Source organism: Salarias fasciatus, chromosome 13, assembly GCF_902148845.1.
Source record: "Salarias fasciatus chromosome 13, fSalaFa1.1, whole genome shotgun sequence".
Classification (NCBI taxonomy): Eukaryota; Metazoa; Chordata; class Actinopteri; order Blenniiformes; family Blenniidae; genus Salarias; species Salarias fasciatus.
In genome coordinates, this window is record NC_043757.1 from 5,044,796 (window position 1) to 5,060,869 (window position 16,074).

At 45.9% G+C, this 16,074-nt stretch overlaps 1 protein-coding gene across 1 annotated transcript in view; it reads left to right on the forward strand.

The window, feature by feature from the left end:
• Positions 1-16,074, forward strand: part of thada (THADA armadillo repeat containing) — a 95,362-nt gene that overhangs the window by 14,011 nt on the left and 65,277 nt on the right. Inside the window, exons 23-27 of the mRNA XM_030106145.1 lie at positions 3,929-4,038; positions 7,586-7,718; positions 10,111-10,233; positions 10,336-10,458; positions 10,539-10,630. Coding sequence (XP_029962005.1) covers positions 3,929-4,038; positions 7,586-7,718; positions 10,111-10,233; positions 10,336-10,458; positions 10,539-10,630 — 581 coding nt within the window. The remainder of the gene's footprint in view (positions 1-3,928; positions 4,039-7,585; positions 7,719-10,110; positions 10,234-10,335; positions 10,459-10,538; positions 10,631-16,074) is intronic.

The following is a 16,074-nucleotide window of genomic DNA, read 5'->3' on the forward strand; positions in this document are numbered from 1 at the left end:
TTTTTTGGTGTTTCTGCTGTTGAAAAATGCAACAGTGGAGTCCAAATAATTCCACTTGTTCTTTAAAAAGTAGGGATGTAGTGATCATAATGATCTTGGTTCTGGATCTCCTTTATTTTTGTTCAAATCCTGATAATTTATCCATCCGATACTGACATTTTCTTGGTCTTCTTAACTGCGGTGTGGTTTGTATGGTATAACCTCACAACACTTTTCACTGATCTTGCAAGTACTTTTACAGTTCCAGTAAGTTGGTGTTTCTGCCTTACTGGAACTGCTATCGCTTGGTGCCATTTCACTCTGTGGAGGGTATTCATCCTTCTTTTTAAAAGCTCTGAGGTTGTTACTTCAGTCTGGCAGCCCTCTCCTCTGTCGCTTCAGTGAATCCTCTGCGCTCCGCTCCAAGTTTACTTTTTAGATGTCGTGTCAAATTAGCTGTATTGCACAAAAGCTTCCAGCTCTCCAAACGCTGGTGTTGCAGATGCTGTAAATTGCCGTTGGATCGTTTCTTTCTTTGAAATTTTTCCACACTGCTGACATTTTAACCAGCATGATGCTGCTTCGGCTACAGTGTGGTTGTTAGATGGCGTGTTGCTGGCGGTGCCCAGCAGCTATCATTAAAAAAAGAAAGTGATAAGTTTAACCAATTCAATCAGGTGGTGTTTTTCTTCACTGGATGCCTCGGGTACTGATTGAACTTCAATTCTGATCCCTCGATATGCAGTCAGTATTACAGAAGCTCTGAATGTCCCGTTTGCTTTGCTACTGGTGGACGTCTGTCAGGTTTATACTGTGTTTGACGCCCCTTGGCAAAGGTTACACACTTTAAATTTGCAAGACAAATTCTATATGCAGTAAATGGAAGGGTTTGAATTGATTGCGGAGTGACTGTGTGTGTGTGTGTGTGTCAGTCAGACCACCGTGGTGGCTGGTCAGCTGCAGTTTGACAGCTCCGGTGTTGATCTTGGCCCGGCTCGGCTGGGATTGGTCGCAGCCTTTGGTTACACAGAGGAGACAGACATTTGTTTGACCTGCTCTGCAGCGAAGAGGGAACCATACCCACAGACACACTCTTAACACAATACCAAGGCTTTGTCTGTCTTTGCTTTATAGTTTCTCTCTATAGCATTTACTCACCATTTCATTTGAGAGCAAGAACCCTAAAAATAAATGACAAAGCCCACAAGGGTCAGGAGAGTGAAATACAACAATGTACTCTGTATGGCATTAACTTCTCTGTTTGGAGCTAAATGTGTGAATCAAAATATCCAACTGTTACATTTCATTTAGAGTAGTTTGTGCTTTTTAAAACAGGTAGCATTAAATTCACGCTCTCTATTCAGTATGATGAATTCAGTCTAGTATTTAGACACAGATTGTGTTCTGTATTTACAGTCTGACACGACACTTTTTACTTAGCTGCGGTTGTGTTAAGGCGATGAAGCAACAAAGGATTGATGATGGGTTTTTTTTTTATGCCGGCGCTGTATTTTGCAGACATTCAGGATTCCTGCTGCAGCAACAACAAACATCGGCAGAGTGGAGTGTAACCTCCGGGACATGGGGGGGGCAGAGGAACTGGCTATTTGGGTTACAGTCACGGCCCACGAGCCACACATGTAATTACACTTGGGAAACTTCCCTCTCTCCACACAAGTTTTTCTTTTTTCTGGGAAACGGGTGCGTTTGCAAACAGGAAGTTGACGTCTAAATAAAGCGCCCCCCCATCCCTCTCGCCTCCTTTTTTTTCTCTTCAAACACTTGCACAGACGAGGAAGGAGAAAAACGGGGAGGTGAAGGCGTTTTAAATAGCCAGCCGGAGGGCCGGCCCCTGCTCAGGGCCAGCTCAGCACCGCAGCGGTCTGGGCCCCGGCGAGCCGCGGGCACCGTCCACACGGGCGACCGGCGCTGCCATTTTTACTCCGCGATGAGGTCAGGCCCCGTCCTGGGAGTCTGCGATAAGTCACGGGTCTCGGGACGGCCGCGGTCGGCTCCGGACTCCACTTTTTTGGCGTTTTTTTTTTTGGTTGGTTCACTTTAGGTCCGCGGGGTCAGCCGGGTTTGTGGCGACCACAAACGGGCTGCCTAAGCCCTCTGAGCGTCTGAATCCGATTCTTCATCCGTACGTTCGGACTGCCGTCTTCTCTCACAGATCGGTGACGCCACAGTGTTTCTTCGTTGCGTCTTCCCCCACGTCGCCATTTTTTTTTTTTTTTTCTCTCCTTCCTTTTTCACACAGTTGGGTTTTTGGAGCGATCTGCCCCCGGGGCCTGTGCCACCCCTCCCTGTGCCCTCCGAGCCACCCCTGACTAAGTCGGGCCTGGCTGCCTCTGCGGTGGCGATGGCACCGCAGCCGTAATGACAGGGCGCTGCTGCCTCGCCCTGCCGCCTCACCTGCAACACACTCACCCGTTTACGCACTGCCTCCTGTGTGTGTGTGTGTGTGTGTGTGTGTGTGTATAGTTAGAATAATGTTGCTAACACTATTACTAACCGGATGGTTTTACTGACGGTGGCCATTATGCGGATGTCTCAGCATCCTGATTTGAACACAGTTGTCACGCTACTGACACGCCGCTCTCACGCTCGACATGCTCGCCGCTCCTCGGGCCGAGACGAAGCGGTCGGCTCTAAAACAAGAGTGTGGCTTGTGGCGCTGCTCCGCCGCTGCTGGCTAAGCTTCAGCTAAGGCTGAAGGGGGATTAGGTAATGCCGTTCGCCGTCCCCGTGTTTTATTTAGGACACAATCAATAGTTCCATGTTCAAACGGCGTTCAGGAGGTTGTTAATTTCGCCGTTGTGAGCGTTTAATGGGCCGTGAGCGCAGTCATGTCACTGCCAAGGGTGGAGTTGGCTTTGAGGGGCTGATTGTTCTGGCCGTGTTGTGAGTTTATTGCACGTATTTAGATGTAATTGCTTGACTTGAAAATGATTCATCCACTAAAATGCAGGAGAAAGTTGGCCGTCGACGGCTCCCTGGTGCGCCCCTCGTCGTGCTCGTGGAGGGATTCTCACCAACGCTCGTGGAGTCACCGACTTGGCACCTGAAGATTTGCATTTATGTCCAAAACCAATTACCAGGAGGCCGTAGTAAATAATGCTGCGTGTGAATCCCCACGTTGGAAAGGTTCTCTGTGAGGTTACAGCAACCTCGACTGAAACGCCGAATAATTACAACGTAACAGACCAAGACTTTCTGGTTAGTCATGGTGCTTTATTTCTTCTTGCTCTGATTTCTCTAAGGTTTGGTTAAAACACTGCCACCTAGCACTCAAAGTGGGAAAACAGGTATTTCATCCAGCATTGCAATAAATAGTAATTAGTTACTTGGAGACTAATATGTACTAAGGAGAACTCTACCGCAGGAAGCATCCTGACGAGTCTGGCCTGGCAGCTGCAGTCTTATATGAAATGTGAATTTACTGCACAAAGTATTGAAACTATCAGTTCTGAGTCTATTTAGATATCTATCTATGCCTTCAGAGATATGACATTTTAATAATTTCTTTGTTTTTAATCAGCAGTAACTATGTAGTAATGGATAAATTCCCTGCAATATTTGTATTTTCAGATTGTAAAATGTAAGTTTAGACTATTTTCCTGTCATTTTTGAGGGAGAAATCTGAGCTGCGAACCTGTTTAAGCACATGTAATCCTCAAGTCATGGCCCCTAACAGCACATCGTGCATTGTACTTGAGGTTAAACACTGACAAAAAAAAGAAAACCCTGGAAGAAAGTGTTTGAAATCTGATGCATTTTTGCAGCCGTGGAAGAATTTCATGATCCGTATGTCTGAAAACGAAGATAAAAGAAATGATTTTTGTTTCTTTTTAATTTGTGGATTTCTGCTCTGGGGTAAAGCAGGAGACTGAGCAGTCAATACACAATTGGTGAGAAATGTGCTTTTTTGCGTATGTGTGTGTCGCAGGTGGAGGGGGTGGGCCTGTACTTCCGTCAGCAGCTCCTGCAGTCCCGTCACCGCGGCGCCTTTGAGCTGGCCTACGTGGGATTCGTGCGTCTCACCGACATGCTGTGCAGGTGCGTGTGTGTGTGTGAGCTGAAAGGTAAAACCACACACACACAGTGTGTGATCAGTGCCATTCCTCAGATATAATACTCCCTAATTACATCGAGGCCCAAAAATCTGATTTAATAACCCAGAGCTCAAAAACACAGCTGATAGAACTCAGTGTATGATTTTTTGATATATTGATTATTGTGATGTTTTATGTTCATTTTAGGTTAATATGATATATTTTACTCTATAATTTCCACGAGCTTTGTCTAACTCATGGGTGCAATGTACATTTTGGTTCATAGACACGATACAGTACAGTTTCATCCTGAGTGCGCCGGAGTGATACATTTAAATATCCAAGTTTTTGTTTGCTGTGTGAAACCACACACACACACACACACACTGTAAACGATGGCAAGTTCACCAACAAGCCGCCATTGTTATTATTGTCCACCGACTTGTGCTTATGCAGAGGAGCTATTTCAGTTTCAGAAAAGCTGCTTTTCCTTGTTTCTGTTCATTTTCAGTGCCTCTGATCACTGCTTTCTTCATTCGTGAAATTTCGACCACATTTTTTCTTTTCTGTATTTATGAAAAAAGGCAAGACAGAAACAGTCTGCGTTGCTCCTCATTAAACCGTGTTACTTTGCACATGTAGACAGCTCCTCTGCTCCAGGAGCGACACATGACTCCACTGCTCATCGCCTCGGCTATTCATAGAAATAATCCGCCTGTTTCACTCCGGAGGGAACAGAGCGAGAGAACAATGTTAATATTCCAAACGACTTTGTTGCACCTCTGGGTTTTCCTCGACGTGATCCGGGGAAACGTCTCGTTCCCCGCAGCAGGTGAAGAACCGCAGCAGCGTCGCAGCCGCGTTGACTTTGAACCTCCCAGGGCCGAGCAGTTAAAACCAAAGTGGCCTGTTTTGTTCTTGCGCAGAGACGCAGTGGCTGTTAGGCGAGCGACATTCTGGTGGTTGTGAGTGTCTGAGTGTGTTTCCAGGAGGGGAAGAGCAGAGTGTGGATGGTATGCAGGCCGTGCGCTGTGTTATGGGGTGTTGATTGTGGGGTGTGTAACCGCAGCCGTTTGATGCCCTGCCTGGGGGGAATTGGCTTTGGTGTGCTGCACTGTGTTTGCACTCTCTCACTGCGTCTCTTCCTCGCCCTGCATTCATTCTTGTCTGTTTCCCGTTTTGTTTTAATCCTCTCACTTCATTTTTCTTTCTTTTTTTAATATTTCAAACCCTTTCTCTTTTGGGGATTTTTTTTTGACCTTCTGCAGTTTCTCCAAAATCCCCCCCGAAGTCTTCCCGTGGTGCATTCACAGTTCCCCCCACAGTGTTTCTACAATGTTCCCTTAGTGCTCCCTGGTGTCCCTACAGTCCCCCCCGCAGTGTTCCCATGGTGAACAGGGCCCCCTCACACTGCATTAGGATGGACCGTGCACCCCCATTCAGTACCCGCTTAAAGGTTTTCAACCACATGTCATTTAAAGCAGTGCTCCTCAACCTTTTTTTGCACCGTGGGCAGGTTTTAAACATTATTTGTCTGCAGACTGGTAGGGCGGTGTATAAAAACATAGCATGGGCTGAACATTGGAAAAAAAACAACAACAAAAAACTGCCATGGTTCAGGATAGATGCGCTGACGAACCTGAAGCATTTTTTCAAATTAAAACTCAGCGTACACTTTGAAAATTGTAACTTTTTATTCTCTCTTTGCAGCCCAGCACCAGCGGCACAGACATACAATACAGAATGCTTCTTTGTCAACCTCAGAAACTCACATATGATTGGCTCTGGAACCAGGAAGTAGTGGCGATCTAGCTCCACCCACCGAAGCTGTTCTAGCCCGTACTTCTCAGTGCGATTGTAGATGGAGAAGACAGATTGTTTCAAGGGAATTTGTAAAATTATTTTTATATTAAATTTCTTGCTTTTTGCACCTTTAACCACCACTCATGTTTAAAGACATAATTTCAGTTTTTATCTCTGCCGATTCAGTAAGGTTTCTTGATTTTCTCTGGTCAGTGTGATTGTATATAATTGTGTCTGATGCGCTGTCGCTCTTTGACCTCGTTGCATTGTCGCGATTTTCCCCGTTCACGGAGCAGCTGGTCCTTCCAGAACAGGACCAAGCCGGTCAAATCTCATTCCCGGGACTCGTTTCACATTGTAAATGTGTCAGAAAGGTCAAAGTGTGAACTCCCATTGTCCCGACGACCTTCCATGATGTCCATACGTGGCTACAGACTAAGTCGAGGCTCCACACGGGAATGTGAACACTCAGGAGTCATGCTGTACAGTGGATGAGGTGAGGGATGAGATATTTTCAGTTTACTGGAAGCTTACTGGCATTATCCTTGAAACCAGTCTATAAAACCGAGCCGGTGCGTTGCGTGGTGGCTCGTAAGTCACAGAGCCGTGTTTGAACCGTCATTTCATTCATAATCCATCTGGCTGTCAAAGTGGATTCAGGAGAAAATATGATTTGTGGCTTCTGTCTGAACTGGTTCGGCGTGTCGGATTGAGATTCAAACCACGTTGAAAGGATGCACACAAATATTCTGCTCATCCCACAGATGCATGTTCTTTACATTTTAGAAAAAGATACAATAAATAAACAGATAATTTATCCATGGTAGATTTGTTCTAAATACAAATTTCCCTCTTTGTGTGTTGGTCGTTATTAGAGCTTCACAATGCTTATTGAGTATTAATAAAATGTTTCTGCTCATTATGTCTTTATTTTGACTTGCGATATTTCAGCATCTCCACAGTGTCCTTGCAACGTTTCCCATTGTGATCCCACCACTACAGTGTTTTGTACCAAGTGAAAGGAAGCAATTTCATTATTGTGGTGAATTGCAAGCATAAGTTGACTCTGGACAGAATGCTTTATATGTTTTTAGCAAAAAAAAAAGAAGAAGCTTGATTTGCATTAGTTCCTGCAATATTTTGCAAAGAAAACTGCATAAATCCTGAAAATAGTAAATACACTCAGTTTTCAGTAGATAATAATGTGCATGTAAGTAAGATATTTACGTTGCACATTATGTATACATTGCAGATGTTTTCAGTTGATTCCACCATCAATTCTGAGCCATTATTTCAGACTAACCAGTGTAGATTATAGTCATTTTGGCTTCTAACTGCAAAACATTATGAAAAACAGACTTTCTCAAAACTTATACTCAACATCACAATAAAGAAAAACTTTAAAGTTTAAATCGAAAGATTATTCGGCAATATTTTATCAGTCCGGTCGACTCGAGGTGAGATTAAGCTGTTTGTGGTTTGGTAATATATGAACTTTTTAAGCTGTATTTCTAAATTCGAGGAGTCCCGCTCACATGCTGTCTTTTCTTAAACTATACAAACCCTTTGGATCAAGTGTATGACAGAGTTTTATGTGAATAATTGCGACATTTGGCTTGAAAACAAAAAGTAATGAGCGCCAGTTACAACCGCGGTGCATCGAGATGCGTGATGTTTCCAGGCTGTTGTTCTTTGTTCGGCTTCTTCCCTCGCCGCGTGTGATTGTGTCGCATTGCTTTGCGTCTCAGGAGTGGGAGTCGAACCCTGCAGCAGCTTCCCGCCCGCTGGCTGTCCGAGGTTCTGGAGGAGGTGAAGTCCAGCGATCCGTCGTCCAAGCTGTGCGCCACCCGCCGCAGCGCCGGGATACCGTTCTACATTCAGGTTTGTACGCATGAGTTTCTCTAATTCACGCCAGTAAAGCGTCGTCTGCTGTTTGAATGTAAAGTCCTTCAGAAGGCAGAGGATGAGTGAACGGCACATTCCTCCCAGTCGGAGTGTGGTGGAGAGGCGGTCACCTCGGTTCAGCTGCTCCGGACACACTGACCCTCCGCTGCATTCACTGCATTTTTCAAAGCTCAAACAAGATCCAGGAGTTTACAGCAGAAGCTCTGAAGAGAACACATTCTGGTGAACTTCATGTAAAGATCAAATCACCCAGACTAATCCACCTCGGTCGTCTATGAGGAGAATCAATGCTAAAACATTATCTTGTGTTTTCACTCTTTCTGAATCAGGTCAGAGGTCGTGTTTTGTCACACTTTCTCCAGGCAGTTTTTTTGATGTGGTTTAAGCAGCTTACATGCTTCGGTGCAAAGACCTGCATGGTCACATGGTTTTATGACCTTCCGAATTGAAAACCTGCGTGCGTGCGTGCGTGCGTGCGTGCGTGCGTGCGTGCGTGCGTGCGTGCGTGCGTGCGTGCGTGCGTGCGTGCGTGCGTGCGTGCGTGCGTGCGTGCGTGCGTGCGTGCGTGCGTGCGTTGCATTCTGAACCTCTGTTTAACCAGCATAATTTATCCAGTTGCAGGTTTTTGTCTATGGCATTGACAAACATCAGTTGTAACACAACTTATGGAATGTTTCCCCACCACAGAGTTTAGCTGGTTAAAAAGCCACAGTTCAGCAAAATGTGAGATATTGTAGTGTAGGGTTGTACGATATTAGTTCAATATGTATTCTTGTCTTGTGATATTATGATAAATGTTGGATGCAAACACAAAGCCAGTGATTCTGCCTTTGTGCTTTGAGATTTTTTGTTTTTTTAAACAGAGTTTCATATTACCCCTATATTACTTTTTGTGCCTGTGCAATTTTTCACCACCAGCAGTTTTTCATTAGAGCAGTTGGACTTTATGTATCGTTTTTCCTTTGTTTTTGTTTTTTTTTTGTTTTTTCACTTTAGACTTATACCCCACGGGCACCACTTCAGAAATACAGCATATGGAATGACTGAAATCTTTAAGCAACAAAACTTTTGTCAAGTATTCACGATTAATTTTCTAAAACACAATTACAGTTCAGCACTGTAACTGAAGTTACTCCACATTCATTTTGATTGGAATTAAAACCAGATTGAAAAGCAGGTTTTGCTCCTCTTGCATTCAAAAGCTCTTTTTTTTTTTTGGTTTATATTTCAGATAAAAAAACATTATAGTTTTTAATGCATTGTGCATTAACGGTAAGAGTTGTTAGAAAGTGAAGAATCAGCATTCTTCAGTGTAGACTTGTGTTGGAGGAAGGACTTTTTTTCATCTTCTCCCCCATTACCAACAGACATGCCTGTTCTTAATGAGTACACACACACGCACACACACACACTCTGTGAAGTGTGTCGTAATCTCTGACTGGACTGTCTTTCGGCCTCGGATCGTCCCTCTTCACTGACGTGACCCGGCTCATGTTCTCTGAGCAGCAGTGGCCTGGCCTGAGTCAGTGTTTACCTGGTTTACGTCACAAAGCAAAGCTTGACAGTAATTTAAGCTGTAGGTCGTCTACGGTCCCCACCGGCACCCTCAGGTTGAAGGGGGCTAACAGAATGGAGCCAAATTTATTGAAACTTTGGGAGACGGCGGTGAAAAAGTGGAAGTTGAGGAATCGGACTCCTCCATCTCTCGTACCTTCCCCCACTTTTACCCTACAGAAGTTAAGAGGAGGCAGACTGTGCCGCCTCCTTGTCTGTTCGCCCGGCCTCCATCCTCCCATCCTCCCATCACTCCCGACGCACAGCTGGCTCCCATCAGCTCCCACTGTAACCTTTCCAGCTCCCACTACTTTTACATACGAATGGCGTCATCCAGCGAGCCGTCGGTCCAGGCGAAGTTATGAAATGTTATAGCTGCAATCATGTGCGTAAACATCGCTGTGGTTCAGTTTAGAGGCCTTTGCTCATTTTAACCCTTGTGATGGTGGAGATTCAGGGAGTTTGATGAGATCTGGAGGTGTAGGGTGTGTTTTTTTTTTCCTCATTGTCTCCTGAAAACTGAGCAATACTAAAGATGATCGGATTGGTGATGAGGAAGATGCAATCACAAACCTTTGATCAGGCCTTGAGCGTGAAAAACGAAGATAAATACAGTATCTGATCTTTCAGCTGTGGTTTTAAACTCTTTACTAGACTCTTTTGGAGCTTTTTGTCAGATTTTTATTGAGTAAACAGTCGTTTGCATCAGACTTTTTGGACTAAAGAGGTCAGTTCCCTGATTTTTCAAAAAAAAAAAAAAAAAAAGAGATCATGAAGTCAAAGTCCCGTTGCCTGTGTTGCTTCTCTGTCACAGGCTCTGCTCTCCTCTGAGCCCAAGTCTTCCAGCTGCAGCCTGTTGAAAATGACCATGCGGACGCTGATCGGTTTGGCCACGCCCTCCACCGAGAGGACCAGCGACAGCTCCACCGTGCCGCAGGTTATTTTCTGGCTTTTATCCCGTAGGCGTCTCTGACAGTCGTCTGAAGTCTCTGACAGTCGTCTGAAGTCTCTGACTGGTCGACGTCTGTCCCTCACGCAGGTCCACGCTCTGAACATCCTCCGGGCTCTCTACAGGGACACCCGGCTCGGGGAGAACATCATCCCCTTCGTCTCTGACGGGATGCAGGCCGCCGTTCTGGGCTTCACCTCCCCCGTCTGGGCTGTGAGCGTTAACACAAACTGAAGGCCGAACGTCTTCTCCCTCCGTCTTCCACCATTTTCACATCCCTGGTTTCCCCACAGGTGAGGAACTCCTCCACTCTCCTCTTCAGCACTCTGATCACCAGGATCTTCGGAGTGAAGAAAGGGAAGGACGAGCACTCCAAGAAGAACAGGTCTCACACCCCTCCACCCAGTGCATAAAGTGTTCAATAACCAGGCGATTGAGTTGCTGGCGTTACACCTGATTCAGTCAGTGTAGCACAGACTAGACCGTCGGTTAAACTGACTGAAGGCAGAAGAAAACAAGCGTGTGTGTTTGATACATTCCCAGGGAGGCAGGTTAAAAGTGGTCACGGTTCACCACAGGGGGGCACTGTTGTAACACCTCCTCAGCAGAGCAGCAGTTTCTTCAAACCTCCTGCCTGCTTATTATTTCCTTCCAGGGAAGCAGGTTTTCACTGCTTCTGCACCAGCAATAAGGAAATGACACAGTCGGCTCAAGGAAAAGGGAAGCTTCACATTAAAAAACACGCTCCAGATGCACAAAATGGTAATTTACCTCGACCGGTAGTGAAGGAATCTCAGCTTTACTGAGCGTGCTCTGAAACACACACACACACACACACACACACACACACACACACACACACACACACACACACACACACACTTTAACATGTTTGAAGAAAAGTATGAATAACTGATAGTATCTGTATGAAGTTGGAGAGTGAAAAATGTGGATAGATTTGCACGTATTAAGGAACTTTATTGAATCAAGAGCAGATGTTGGCAAAGTGAACATCAGCTTCTGCTTTCATATGTTACAGTGCGTGTGTGAGAGCGTCTGGCTTTACTCTAATCATTCAGTTTTTCGGCGTTCTCATCAGAGTGCAGTGAAAAAAACGGAGATCTTCCACCATGACAGTCTAGGACCCCGTTTACATGGCAGCGTTTCTGAAGTTTACGTTCACACAGTGTTTTGAACATGACCTCTGTTTCCATGGAAATGGCAGAGTTGCATGTTGGGTTGGGAGTCATGAACTTCAGCCTCAGTGTGCATGCAACAGCACCAGCTGGTGGACCACTGCAGTACCTACATTGTTTTCAGCGTTTCTGCGGTTTCCATGGGAACAGACATCATTGGAAAAACGTTGCCGTGTAGAGGCGAAACCGAAACCAAAGCTTTTAAACTGTTTTTTTCAATAGAAACGTCAAGTAAACGGTGCCTGAATGTCATTTTTCTCCTTCTACAAACTTGAATTTTCTAGATTTTCATTTGTTGAATGAAGCTGACTGACAGCTCGCTCCTCAGATTTCATCGTTACAGGAGAATAAAAACGGCAGCGATGAACCACCTGGACCTGGACGACGGCCCAAATGAGGTCTAAATTGAGCTCAGATGATTTGTTAACCCACAGACAGTCCAGGATGAAGTTTCCCAGGGCTTTAGGGTCCTGCTCCAGTCTGGTTCCTCACGTTTTCTTTTCTTTTTTCTTTTTTTCCTTTTGGCTCTTTTGGCCCAGCCAAGGCTGCTCCTGTTTATCTTGTCTGTTTTCGCTTGTGTTTTTAGTCTGCACTTCCAGCCCTTTTGTACAGCTCTCACTTATCTCCCCCTCCACTTGTCTGCAGCTTGCGTTCTTATTATTAGTGTGTTGCGGTTGCCGTTGAGCGCCCGTGGGAGCGAGCGTGCGCCGTGATTAATGAGAAATAACAATAAATGACGGCTAAGAAAATGAGCCGCTGAACTCCGGCGTGTTCTGGAGCGGGCGTTTCGCCGGCTCGGATATGGTTCCCCCGCAGCTCTGCGAGCGATGTGGTCATTATTTCTCCGTTCCTGTAACACGTCAGTCATCACGGCGGCGACTCGCAAACATATTGACCCGACATTGTTTCAGAACTGCAGATTTCGGAGCCGCGGCGCAGCGTCTCATCTCTAATTGCGTGTGCGAGAGTTCCCCTCCGTCTGGTCTCTGTTATTACTGTGATTTTTACAGTTGTGATCTCTGGCAGCACAAAATGTATTGTGACAGCTTGTCCACTCTAATATTTAGCAGCGGGGAGTTCTCTCGGTTGATTTAAGCTGGACCATAAACACCCAAACCCCCGCACCTCCTCACACAAACCTGTTTTATCACACGACTTTGTGAAGAGTCCAAACGAAGAACCAGTGTTTTCTGAAGGCTGCCTGTGTCCAGATGCAGCTCTGGAGCCGCAGGATTCTCCGTCCCGCTCGTTTGTTGACCAGATATCGCCGTCGAGATACACACAGCTGTAAACAAAGCAGACGGAGCGAAGAACTCGCTCCGCATTCCTGCCGAAGGCCCAGCAGCTTTATCTCAAATCAGTCGGCTCTTCACGCCGGACCCCTCGCCTGCTTAAAAACCTAAACAACATCGGCGCTGAGGAGCTCTGAGAAAACTGGAACTAACAGTATAACAAGATAAGAATCAGTCCAACCAAACCATTGATTGTCCACTTCCTGGTAAGTTAGAGGCTGTGTTAAAACAAACCGCTGCCTCTGTGCTGCGGTGGTGAGGCCCGTTTGGTCTCCAAGAAGTCCGATTAAACATGGAGAGGTCTGAGTACACCGAACTCTCAACTCCTTCAGTTCATACACTCTCAGTGAGTTCTTTGCTGGTTTGAATCATCTCCAAAAAAAAAATGCATTGTTCTAAAAGTTCAGTTAGAAACTGTTTGTCACAGTGGCTTCTCAGCTTTTGACATTTGTGGGCATCCAAACACTTTTCACATACAGAACAGTCATGAGCATCAGGTCTGCTCACTAGTCTTCTCTCTTTTTGTTTTTTCTTCTGGTTTTGGTCACCCGAAGCGCTTTGTTAAACGTCCACCTGCTGTGAAGACTTTCTGCAGCTCCATTAGAAACTGACCAGACGTCAACTCCAATACTGACTTAAGGACTTAAATTCCTCCTGCATCACAACAATAGAAACTTGGCATTCAGTTGGCACCTGTTGTAGTTTATCAACCACTTTTAACTATTCTCGCCAACTTAATAAATAAAATGGAGACATTCCATTCTAGTTGTTGCAGAAACGTTGAATGTTTGTAGATTTTACGTGAAGACACGGCGTATGTTCCAGATATGCCGTCATCTTGTTAAACAACAGATGCCCATCGTGTGTTTTCTTCCGTTTTGGTGGATGGTGTTTGGCATGTGGCGCGCCCGCAAACACGAGTCGACCGTCTCAGTCACACCTCCTCCCCTCCGCTGCGACCCTCAACCCTTTTACCCCATCTAATCTGCTGCGACGCAGCCTCCGACCCCCGCTGCAGGCAGCACCGCCGGGTCGCACCGAGAGCCTCTCATTAAGTGGAGCAGAGGAGGATGACACACATGCACACACACACACACACACACACACACGCACTTGACTGTTTGTTATATAAGCCACCCTGCTGCGTGTTTATGTTCTTGTGCATTTACCCCCATTCCCCACCTGTGCGTACGTGCCAGGTCACAGGAGGTGAGCAGCGTGTCACACTCCGGTTCAAACCCACGCACTCGGCTCACTTTTCCTCCCGGAGAGGAGAGGAGAGGAGAGTGTGTGTGTGTGTGGGAGTCAGACGTGCTCGGGTGCGATCTCCTCCAGTCTTGTGATCGAGTGCTTGGCCGGGCGGACCTCTTCCCTTCAGGAGCGACTTGATTTAGATGACTGGAGTTAAATAAAAACCTTTTATTGGCCCTGAGGCTGAATGGCGGTCAGTGCGACAGAGACTGCCAGAGTTAAATATAAAGTTTGGCATTTTATTGACAGTAGTGTGTGAGCGAGTGAATGCATAAGCATAAGCGCACGTGACCGAGCACATGGTTCAGTGTGTGCGTACACATTAATGGGACAGTCTATTTGCAGCCGGAGCGTGCTAAGCAAACATAAAGGCTTGATTTGTTTAAGTTTGGCACAGGAAGGGCATTTTATCAGCTCCTCTTTCACTTTCCCTCCTGCTTCTTGTTATGTCACTTTTATGGCCGCGGAGCGCTCGCACCATGTGATTTGAATCAGGACTCACTGTAAACTCATTCAATTAGGTGAAATACAAGCTGGATCCCAGCAGAAGCACCGGCCTTCCCCCTTTGGCTCTGCAGCAGCGTTGTTCTCTTCAGGTGGTTGATGCGTTGCAGCCGGTGAGGGGGATAACCTGCTATAAAGGAACATGAGCTCCGTAGCACTTTGAGACTGTGACATATAAAGTGCTCTACAAAAAAAAAAAAAAATTAATGTAACTAACATCACTTAGCTCACATTTACGAAATTGTTTACGTTTTTTGAAAACGATGTTTGTTCCATGCACAGCAGCTGCCGCAGCATGTCCACCCAAGTGTTTTCAGAAACTTGTTTTTCCACATTCAAACGTGGATGGCGTCTTAGGGTTTTTAAAAGAATTTCCGCCCTCGGGGCTGTTGCATTTGCACTGGCCCTTAGCGCCGTCATCGTGTAAACAGACTCCCAAACGAAACGAAAGTTTACCTTTTGTACTTGAAAATGTGTGAACGGGGCCTCAGCAGTACCGCAGTTACAAGTGCTGCAATTTCAAGCCTTGCTCTTAATCCAAAGCTGTCTTGTCTATTTCTCTAAACTGTTGTTTTCTCAACCAGGTGGGCCTCACTAACCCTAACCATGTCCAGCTGTGTATCACGTTAGCGTTAGCCTGTATCCACGGTGGTTGGTATTAACATCAGCTTCTCTCTCTTGTCTGCTGCCGGCTGCATGTTGGCGCTTCATTTCTGCCGCTGCTTCTCATTTGCCTTGGTTCATAAATCTTTGTTTCCTTTGAAGAAGAGCTCACATCCAAATTACAGGGAATCTTCCTCCGAATGAAGCTTCAGCTGAACTTAATGTGAGAATCTGTGTCAAAGCAGCACTGATACGGCTCCGTGCGAGTCAAGAGAGGTTTAAAAGTCATGCATGAGTTACTGTTTTTAGACAACTTTCCGTTACTTTCACTAACTGGCACCTTGCTTTCACCACAGGGTCAAACTTCATCCAAAACCTTCCTTAGAATGCTTCAGCTTCACCTCAGTTCTGCGAATATTTGACGTTCAGCGGTGCTGTGAAGGAGAGCTTCACATATTTCTCTTGTCAGTCGGTGTATTGGGTAGGAGGGAGTGGTGTGAGAGCCGCTGTGCTGTGGATTTGTTTGTCATTGTAGCATTAAATACAATTTGCGTTCGAAAAAATGAGCACAATAAACTCTCACAGTCTGTGAGCGTCGTTTGTAACGTCGAATATTAAGTATCTTGTGAAAATGTGAAACATCAGTGGGCTCTGGGAATAGACAACGTTCTTCTGTTCTGCAGCCGACCTTCAGGGTTGCAATGTGTTATCCGTCCGGGGTATGTCCGTCTCCCAGACTGATTGGTGTCAAGGTGTCTCACACTGTGGACAGTCAATCAGTTCTTCACTGGACAAACACAGAGAGGCAGACAGTCTCACAGTCACATGAAGCTTTGGTTTTGTCAGCGATGCAACCTGCATGCATGTGGAGAACATGCAAACTAAACAGAAAACAGCTAAGTCAGAGGCATTCCTTTCTCCGAGGCCACAGTGCAAACCGCTACACCACTGTGTCAAGATCTGATGTTTGCTTCTGAATACGT